This window comes from Zingiber officinale, chromosome 10B (assembly GCF_018446385.1).
Source record: "Zingiber officinale cultivar Zhangliang chromosome 10B, Zo_v1.1, whole genome shotgun sequence".
NCBI classification, from domain to species: domain Eukaryota; kingdom Viridiplantae; phylum Streptophyta; class Magnoliopsida; order Zingiberales; family Zingiberaceae; genus Zingiber; species Zingiber officinale.
This window is the reverse complement of record NC_056005.1, coordinates 90,015,461-90,026,049: the sequence shown is the minus strand read 5'-3', so window position 1 is coordinate 90,026,049 and position 10,589 is coordinate 90,015,461. Positions and strand designations below refer to the sequence as shown.

At 36.0% G+C, this 10,589-nt stretch overlaps 1 protein-coding gene across 1 annotated transcript; it reads left to right on the top strand.

Annotated features, from left to right (window-relative positions):
- Positions 1 to 8,733: 8,733 nt before the first annotated feature.
- Positions 8,734 to 9,983, top strand: LOC122029262 (calcium-dependent protein kinase 20-like). The gene is made up of 4 exons (XM_042588200.1): positions 8,734 to 8,782; positions 9,105 to 9,220; positions 9,333 to 9,500; positions 9,606 to 9,983. The coding sequence occupies exons 1-4, from the start codon at positions 8,734 to 8,736 to the stop codon at positions 9,981 to 9,983; spliced, it is 711 nt and encodes a 236-aa protein (XP_042444134.1).
- Positions 9,984 to 10,589: the final 606 nt, after the last annotated feature.

The following is a 10,589-nucleotide window of genomic DNA, read 5'->3' as shown; positions in this document are numbered from 1 at the left end:
GGCCGAGACTTCTTGGAGTGCTAGCACACTCAAGATTTCTTCGCCATCTCTTGCTTGTGTGGATACACATAGAGGAGTATCTACTTTGATACTCTCAAGATCCGACGAACCTTGGACTAGCGGGATTAAGCGAAGGGCTTCGCATCAAGAGTAAATTCTTATCTTGTAGATCTAAAGTAGATCTAGGCTTAGAAAACTCGTATGTGAAAGTTTTTACGAAATTTTAATCTTCGCACGGATCCTCTAGCATGGGAATTTCGGGGTTTCCGCAACGCAAAAAGCGGTTTTTGCGGCCCGAAAAATCCAACAGTGGTATCAGAGCCACGTGCGAAGCGCGTATGAGTTTTATTTTGAATTTTATGAAATTCTACATATCTATAAGTTTCTGTGTTTTTATTATTTTTATAGATTTTGTGGGTAATTTTCTCGTAGAAGCGAAGCACAAGTGTTTAGACACTTGTAGGCTTCGACTACCGAGAAAATATTTTCGAAACGGCAAGGTTTCGCCCCAAATCGTTTTGGGACAGCGGACTAAGGCGTTGTAGGATCTCTTAGGAACACTCGCGATGGTTATATCACGGGAAGGGGTGCTGCCCCTAACCCCACAAGGGGCTTCGTTCCGCGATTGGGCCTGAAAATCGCTAAACGGGACCACCGGAAATTTTTTACTCAAAAAAATTGTAAAAATTGTAAGAAAAATTAAAGAAATTTATAGAAATTACATATTTAGAATTATGTATTATTTTGTGATGGTCATGGCCCAAAAGACCCAATTTGATTGGATATTGTGTGTTGTATTTCATAATACGGTCTGCGTGCCGTCATGTGATTGTGCGTGTTGTATATTTGATACGCGACCTGCGCGTCATGCCTTTCTATTTATTTATTCCTGTTGTAAATAGTTTAGACTCGAATGTAACTCGAGTTTCACTTTTGTAATGTACAAAATGGAGCGGTGGAAGGTCCACTCGAGACGGAGTTACGAGGAGGGCGCGAGCAACACAAGGTGGTCAAAGGAAGGAGCTTGAGAAGTTGTTGACCTTAGGTTGACCATCCGATCTTCTCATTGGCTTCAGAAGATCGTAGTAGGGTCATGACTAATCACAAAATATTTAATTAATTGCTTGTGTGTGTATATGTGATGCATGCTTGATTAGTAATTAATTAGTGCATTAACGATTAGATTAGATCTAAGTCGCGCACATGATGCACCTCCACGATTAGATTAGATCTAAATCGAGTATATGATACGTATCGCCGATTAGATTAGATCTCAATCGCGTCAACTCAAAAATGCCTAGCATGCCGGGATACCTATCACTACCTCGATCACATGTTGTTGTTGAATCTGCCAAAGCAGAGCAACACATATTATCTTGGTAGGGTATGGAGGGGCAATCTTAGTCCCGCCTATCAACGCATGGGTGAGTACAACTCAATTAGATTGAGTAACTAGTTAACTCAATTGGATCGAGTTTAACTATAGGCATTTTCCAATGGTTGGTAGATAGGTCAAAATCACGTTTATATTAACTCTTGGGCGTATTAGCCACATCTAACTCGAGTTTTAATATAAATGCGGATCTTGATCCTATAAACAAGAGTTGCATAGAGATGTAATTGGTAATTAGTTATCTACCGATCATACTAAGTCTTGGGTGATTTAGCCAAAGCTAACTCAGGGCATAGTATAATGTGGATCTTGTCTCACATGAATTATAGAATTCAGTGGGAGCATCATTTAATTAAAGGCCTAATTAGATGATTAATAGAATATGATATTTATTTTTCTACATTTTTCTGTTGTAGATAACCATGACGTCAAATACGAACTCTTTCTCCCTGCGTTCCGTCCTTGAGAAGGACAAGCTCAACGGAGCTAATTTCCTGGACTGGTACAGGAACCTGAGAATCATTCTCACACAAGAACCTGAGAATCGTTCTCACACAAGAACGTAAACTGTACGTTCTGGAGAAGCCCATTCCGGAGGCACCTCCTGCCACTGCCATGCGAGCTGACCGTGATGCTTACAAGAAATATCAAGATGACGCATTAGATGTGTCATGTCTTATGCTCGCGACCATGAACTCTGAGCTTCAGAAGCAACATGAGTTGATGGGTGTTTATGATATGGTTGAATATCTGCGTCAACTATATCAAGGACAAGCGAGGCACGAGAGATTCGAGATCTCTAAGGCACTGTTTCAGTGCAAGATGCAAGATGCAAGATGGGACTCCCGTAGGCCCATATGTACTCAAGATGATTGAGTATATAGAAAACTGAGTATATAGAAAACCTACAGAGGTTGGGATTCCCGCTTGGCCAAGAGCTGGCCACTGATCTGATCTTGCAATCCTTGCCAGATAGCTATAGCAATTCATTCTAAATTATAACATGAACGAAATTGACAAGCCACTGCTCGAGCTACTTAGCATGTTAAGAACTGCTGAGCTCAACCTTAAGAAGGTTAAGCCCAATTCCATTTTGATGGTACAAAAGCATAAGGTCAAGGGCAAGCCCAAACACTACAACAAAAACCTTCATAGACATCAGTGGAACAACAACGGTTTTAAGCAAAAACCGATGTCTTTGAGTATTTTACACCTGTTTTTCCAAAAACCGGTGTCTATGAGCGCAGATTTTCGCTCATAGACATCGGTTTTTTAGGCGATGTCTATGAGCGCCCGTTTTTTCGTTAATAGACACCGATTTTAACATCGGTTTTTAAAATCTGATGTCTATGATAATTTTCCCACCCATACTTAGCTAAAATTTTCAACTCTCACGCAAAAACCAAGTCGCGCGCACCTTTCTCTCACGCAAAAAACCTAAAGTCATACGACCTCTCTCTCACGCGAACTCCTCCGCCGCACGTGAACTCCTCCGCCGAAGCCCTCTCATGCGATCTCCTCTGCCGAAGCCCTCTCACACGAACTCCTCCACCGAAGCCCTCTCACGCGAACTCCTCCGCCGAAGCCCTCTCCACCGAAGCCCTAAACCCTAAGTCCTCTCCGCCAAAGCCCTCCACTAACTTGAACATCTTCGTCGAGATCTTTCTCAGGTTAGATTTATTTTATTTGCTTTTATTTTTTGTGTATTATGTTGTGATCTTTCTCGTCAGGATCTTTCTCACCTAGCCTCCTAAACTCCAAGAAAAACAAATAAGAGCAAACAAAGGCAGGTCAGTCACACGATAACACACCGTTGCATGCCTCTCGCGGTCTCTCAGTCGCTTCATTAATTGCATAATTCATCAATAATTGAGTTCCAAATATGGAATAACACTTGATTTGCTCGCTAAAACTTTATTCTGTGTTTATTGCCTCACCTTCATCGTTTTTTCCCTTAATCTCTGTTATGCTTCGTTCTAGTTAGAATATTGCAGAAAGAATGTCTTTCCTTTTTGATGTCTTTCATTTACTTATTTATTCTATCATAAACATTGTTTAGAGTACTAGAATCGCATGGTTTGAACAAAAGTATTTCTCTTCCTCCAATTCCGTATTACTAAACAAATTAAATGAGATAGAGTGGAAATAAGATAAAGATAACACAACTCTTTTCTTTTCTTTTCACTTTAGAGTTTAGACCATTTCATATCACTTCTATTTTTCCCACTCTAAGTAAACACTGCCAAAAGAATACACTATATCGAGAAAAAAAGGAAGAGTGTAGATTAGAGATCACAGAAATTGATCAGATAAAATTTTAAATTAAATAATAATAAATGTACTTTAATCTGACAACAGATATTGTTTTGGAATCAACTGATGTATAATACATACTTATGGCACAAAGGATAAAGTAATAAATGAGGAATCTCGGACTTCAGTATAATACAGCAAAGTTATCAGCTATGGCTGTCTCTTGCTTCATGGCACACTCATAGTAAGATACAGATAATCTGACAGTCCTATCATTTTTTCTTATATAAGCTTCTGCTCTTAGTATACTTAAATGCTTTTTTTGACAATGATGCTTAGGATACTCTTCGCATTTTTTTGTACCATTTATTTGTTAAATATTGTTCCCAACTCCATTTTTGTTTGCAGAGTTGGGGAAGGATGATTGCTACTGACCACTAGAAACATGTTCTTATCTTGTTCTACCTATTTTGCAGGTGCTTTGCTAGCCAAGATGGAAGTCTTTTGTTTAAACCAATAATCTAGATTGTTTTTTTTAATCACAACTACGAGCACCATTTTTTGTTTATGCATATGCACTTCTCTGTCCTATGCGTAAAATGTCTTTGATGCCAGTAGTGACCAACAAATCTGTTCATTGCAGCTCATGATATTTGTAGATTATGCTGGAGGATTTCTTCCAACTGTCAATCATAGTCCTTGGAATGGCATATCACTTGCTGATTTTGTCATGCCATTATTCTTGTTTATAGTTGGAGTTGCACTTTCCCTTACATATAAGGTAATCCATCAACTTCATAAAATCCTAATCCTCTCTTTGATTTGAAACATCAATTTTTACAAACTACAAAAGATGTAGGTAATTACACTGTGTTAATGAATCAAAGTCAGTCTTTATATAAATATGTTATTTACACTCCTTTTTTTTTTTTGCTCCGAGAGTGCCAAACAAAGTTATAGCAACCAAGAAGGTGATACTCCGAGCGTCAAAACTCTTTCTTGTAGGTCTTGTTGTTCAAGGTATACAACTGTTCCTTTTTGCATGCCTAAATAGATTACTTGTATATCTGGGTTATTCTTATAGTGTTATTGCATTAATTTAAGTGTAGGCGGATACTTCCATGTGTTTCACAATTTAAATTAACTAGCCGTCATGTCAAAAATGCATCCAATCCCAAAAGCTGATCAATAAGACTCCACTGTCTGTAATAATTTGAGCTAGAAATTTTAATAAAATTACTGTTACTAAAAAAATATTAGGGTATGTTTTTATTAAGAATTTATTAAAGAAGGTTATGTAAGGTTAATAACTAACTCTATGGATCAAAGATTGTGATGGGCAGACTAATGGAAGTGAAATTCAGTAAATTTATCAATTTTCCAAAGAGTTTATGAGCAAGTATATAAGTATTGAATGACCTTGCGTGAGTCTTTAATGACCTTGTGCAAGCTTTTGGCCTCGGATTTGAAGTCTAACAAATATGATCATGGATTTTTCTTGTGGAATGTTGAGAACTTCCCGCTTGTATACATTTCCTTAATTTATTTTGTTCTTATCGAAATAGATGGGGTTTTGATTACATGTCCAATGCCTATATTATGTCCAGATAAGGTGCTAGTTAAATGTGTCCTTGACAAATCTCTAAAGATGATTGCTTTTCTAATTTGTTAAGTACTGATTTCTGACTTACATGCCACTGAAATATTTTCTAAATCTGAAACACACACTCAGAAGAATTTTTTTTTGTATTATTTGTGTGCCTTTACCTTCATTAGATTCGTCTGGCAGGAAGATGTTGTTGATGAATATATAGATTCGTGCATATGTAAGTGAAACCCTTCCCATTGTTTGACAAAAGATGACATATTCTCAGACTGAAGCAACACAATGGCATATTAAAAGGTGGAGCAAAAGCATGCTCTGGTGGAAGGCCTTGGAGTCTTGCATGTATTATTCGAGGATTCAAGGATCGAAGTGAAGGTAAATGTCTTTGCTTGACTTTATCAAGTAGATAGCGTCAAGTTAAAATAGGTGTTAATGCCTCGTGTGTCAAAATCAAAATTGTTGTTATGCATCGAATAAGAGTTGCAAATCTTTTACTACTTTTTACAACTTTGTTCTGCAACTTTTGGATAATCTATTGTAGGATGCCCAAGATTAAACTCCATTACATGACTCAAAATACTCTAATAACTTGAATACTCTTAACTGCTACAAAGCACAGTGGGAAATTCTTAGGTCCGTGCTTTGTGAGAATTATATTGTGATAGAGCTTGTAATTGGAAATCATCTGTCTTTTTCTTCATTCATATTTGCAAATAGCATCTTAAAATCTTCTGTTAAATACTTATTCCAGGTTTTTATGAATGTGTTTGCAGTATGTTCTGTAATCTTTTTGAAAACTATTGGTAATATTTTGGCATAGCTGGTATTGATTTTCTATATACCTCCTTTCCTTTAAAAGCATTAGTTCTTCTTACTATTTCTGAACTTGACTTCTCAATCTTGGGTTACCAAATTTCTCAGTAACCTGATTTACAGGTCTTAGCTAGAGGCATAGAGTGCGACATTGCATTACTTGCAGTTGAGAGTGAAGAATTCTGGAAAGGTGCTGAACCACTTCGTTTTGGTCAATTGCCTTGCCTTCAGGTTGTTGTTGTTCATGAATTGCAAAAATGTTGCTCTTCCTTCATGATAAGCAACTTTTCCATAAGTAATTTGTGTTTCTTTTGATGCATCATTGAACCTGGTATTAGCCCTTCTCCAGTTGTTCATTGAATTGGCTTAATTATTTTTTAATTCCTATAAGCATTTTGCTTCAATGATACAACATATGATTGTTTTTTTAATCCCTGACTTGCAGGATAATGAAGAGCTGGAAAATTGTAAATAACTGGCCTACACTTCTATATCTGTAATTTTGATGAATTAAGTGTATCAAAATGCCATAATTAGCCTTTTTGTTCATCAAAGCAAACTCCAGTTACCAAGTTTGATAGATTGCTTGTGGTTCTTGTCACATAGTGGTTAGGTATTTATCCAATGTGAAGAAAGTGAGGAAATTTTATGTTCCATTTTGAATCACTGGTAGGTGATGGGCTATTATAATATAATCTATAATGTTCTTTCATAAGGCAACGTACTCCATGTTTCTCCAAGTGAATTTATGCTTTGCCACTTGCAGCATGTTTTCTTTTGAAACAATAAAGATATTGATTATCCACACTTGAATTTTATCAGTGGTAATATGTACTTTTGGTATGCCAAGTCTGTATTTGTTGTCAAATCTTTATGTGATGAAGTGTGATCAAGTAGAAGTTCAGTTGTTGCAACAGTTAACATTTTCTAAGGCTCTCTTTTCTATAGGGTTATTTAATCTAGTTGTTCTTCCATAATTCATCAAACTAACAAGTTATATGATACACATGATTCAGTAACTGTTGTAGGATATCCACTTGGTGGAGATACAATCTCTGTGACAAAGGGTGTGGTATCACGAATTGAGGTTTGATTTCATGAAATTGTGATCATAAGCTTTTAGTATTTTTTTGGTGAATTTTATATTCTTGTTGAGATTGTTTTATAGATGATAAATTGCTGACTTAAGTGTTATCAATTTTAAGTTGGTTGAAAATTTTAGAACATGGTGTCTAAATGAGCTTTTTAATATTAATCACTTTTTTTTTTTGCTTCTGTTTCAAGTTAGTATGCTCATGGATCCTCTGATCTGCTTGGTATTCAGATTGATGCTGCAATAAACCCTGGTTGGTAACTCAACCTAGTTTCCTTGCTAGAAAGATAGCATTTTATTTTTTAGATAGTTGGATGTTATTGCGCCACTTTCTCTGGCAAGGTACAGATATATTCCTGTAAAAGCATATTAATGTTGTCAAAGAAACGTACTTGTTTTGCAGGAAACAGTGGTAGTCCTGCCTTCAATGATCGTGGTGAGACATTCATTCTGTAAAACGTACTTGTCTCAGATATTTAAAGTATGTTCAAAGTTTTATGTCCTAATTGTAAAACATTCATTCTGTAAAATGTAGAGACAACATGCGATTCGAGCTTACAGGAATGCACTCTTCGTTTACATAGAAAATGGTTGGAGTTATATATCTAATCATGTTCACTACAATGTTGGAAGGTTCTCTATGCTTTGTTTGTATATTTGTGAATTTATCTTTGATGCTTTTGACCTTATCTCCTTCCATTTACTTACATGATATTCTTTTATTGGAGTTCTTGATTTGGCTATCAAGCATATGCTAGAGGTTTTGGCTTGCAGTCATCTATCCCTAGCCACACAAAATGCATTCCTTAATGAATTTTCCCATGTTGTCCAGGTACTTCTATAGATTCTTCCTCATGATATTTTTGTTTAGTAGTTCGTAAATCTTAAAATCTTGCTATACCTTGATTCATCAGAGCATGGGAATGAAATTTGAGGTTTACAATCTTCGACTACCTGTTATCAATATGGCCTCACTCAAAGTATTTTATTAAGATTTTCGAACTTATGCATCACCTTCAGATTTAAGTTAGTTGCTTGATTTTCATTGTCTTTGAAGGACTACTGTTATTATATATTTTCCTGGTTTCTTGTCATGGTTATTCCTTATCCTCTATCCTTAATGTACTTTCTTTTGCTTTAGATGCTAGAACAAAAAGCAAACTAATGCTTTGATTGAGGTTATGAAAATTCATAATTTTTTGTGCTCCAGAGAAAAATTAATTCTTAGCGATGGATTTGGGTTCAATTCCATCAATAAGAAAAATGAAAAACAGTACTAGACATGATTTTGTTTAAAAATTCATGCGGGCTATGAAGAATGCTCCTAAACAAGGAGACAACAACGTTAAACAAACATGTTAACAACATTTAACATCAAAATAGTGTTGTAAATACAGAAATTGATTTTCCTCATTATTATTCTTCTTCTCTGAACTTGGGATAAAAGCTACTGAGGTTCCTACACAATTGGGAGACTTTGCAAAACCAAAGTAACTAATTTATTAGGTTGAAATGATAGATAGATGAGTGATCTCAGTCTTGGCTTTTGAATGCTCCTCATTTTATAATTTATAGATGCTCGAACCAGATCCTAAGAAGAGGTTGACGGCTCAGCAAGTTCTTGGTAACTTTTAGCTCCTCGCTTATTCGTCCTTTGTAAAGAGAGTATTAAGTACTGGTTATGTTAGTTTCTCTGTATGATCGTTCATGCTTTGTAAGAGTAGAGAAACTTATTTCTCATTGAAAATGATGTTTTACTCGTTGAGTCAGTATAACGCATGTTCCATCATTCTATTATGTATGAAGGTGCCAGTCATCGGTTTGAAACTCATCTTCACTGATAGTGCCTTGCTTACATATAGAACATCAACAAGCAGTTATATAGATATCTTTTCTAATCGAACCAATTTAGTTATATAGAATGTACTTAATCTATGAATTCGCAGATCATACATGGCTGCAGAATGCAAGTAAAGCTCCCAATGTTAATCTAGGTGAAACCGTACGAGCAAGACTTCAGCAATTCTCTGGGATGAACAAACTTAAAAAGAAAGCTCTACGGGTAAGTGATCATAGCTCAACACTCTTAAGGCATGCAACTTTTGATTTTGATTATCTATTTGTTGATTAGTGAATTATATTGCATGATAAGTCTGCTCTGCTCTTTCTTACAGGTTGTGGCTGAATACCTCTCTGTCGAGGAAGTTGCAGACATAAAGGAAATGTTTGACAAGATGGACATTAATCAAGATGGGAAACTATGCTTTGAGGAGCTGAAACTCGGTTTGCATAAGCTCGGTCACCAGATTTCAGATTCAGACATTCAGATATTAATGGAAGCAGTGAGTGCTTAACCGAACATCTCATTGAGCAGGATCGTCTTCGTTGAAAATATCATGATGCCTTACTTAAAACCTCTGTCTCTTATTCGATCTTGTTGATGACAGGCTGATGTCAATGGAAGCGGTACCTTAGAATACGGAGAATTTGTTGCTGTCTCAATCCACTTGCGCAAGATTGGAAACGATGAACACCTGCACAGAGCCTTCTCATACTTCGATCTGAACAAGAGTGGATACATAGAAATTGAAGAACTCAGTGATTCCTTAGCTGACGACTTGGGTCCAAACCGAGAAGAAGTTATTAATGCAATCATCCATGATGTCGACACAGATAAGGTCAGAAATTTAAGTCTTCTGTCCATGAACCATTCATCTGCTTTATACTTTTGTCTGCGGACATCAATAGTTTACGAAAATATGGCTGCATTTGCAATTATAACAACATCAGCTGACAATGGACGTCTTTCATCACAGGATGGTTAATAACTAGTCTTGGCTTGTGAACCACTGAAGATCCTTATTGCAAGCATTGAAGTAAGCATTGATGTGGTTGAGATAAATGATGAATATGTCTCTTTTTAAGCATTCAAATTAATCATCTTGTTACCTGGTGCTCTTACTACTTTTTCAACTATGATTTTTGGTCTTGGTTTACTAATATATTATTTATGTGTTTTTACAGTTTACAAATCTCAAGTACTCCAGAGTTGAAATTGATGAAGTGCGGTTCGAGTGGGCTGAATGCATGCTAGATTACATTTGAAGTGCGGTTCTACCTTGATGTGTTAACAGAATGTAATACTTTGATTTTGATATCTATTAGCTAGCTTTTGATGTAAAAAGAATGTTTGGGTATTTTATGGATATTGTTGTAAGAAGATTATTTATATAATTTGTGAATATTTGTGTATTTTATGGATATTATTGAATGAAGAATATTTGTACAATTTGTGAATATTTGTGTTTTTTTTTTGTTATTGTCGGTTTTAAAATCAAATCTGTGCTGTTAAAAAATATACATATTACATCGGTTTTCCACCGATGTAAAACCGGTGTTATAAAGTAATATTACATCGGTCATTTACCGCT

Coding starts and splice junctions, on each gene's coding strand:
- LOC122029262 (XM_042588200.1), top strand. CDS start 8,734: ATGCTCGAACCAGATCCTAAGAAGAGGTTGACGGCTCAGCAAGTTCTT. Junction 8,783..9,104: donor GACGGCTCAGCAAGTTCTTG/GTAACTTTTAGC, acceptor ATGAATTCGCAG/ATCATACATGGCTGCAGAAT. Junction 9,221..9,332: donor TTAAAAAGAAAGCTCTACGG/GTAAGTGATCAT, acceptor TCTTTCTTACAG/GTTGTGGCTGAATACCTCTC.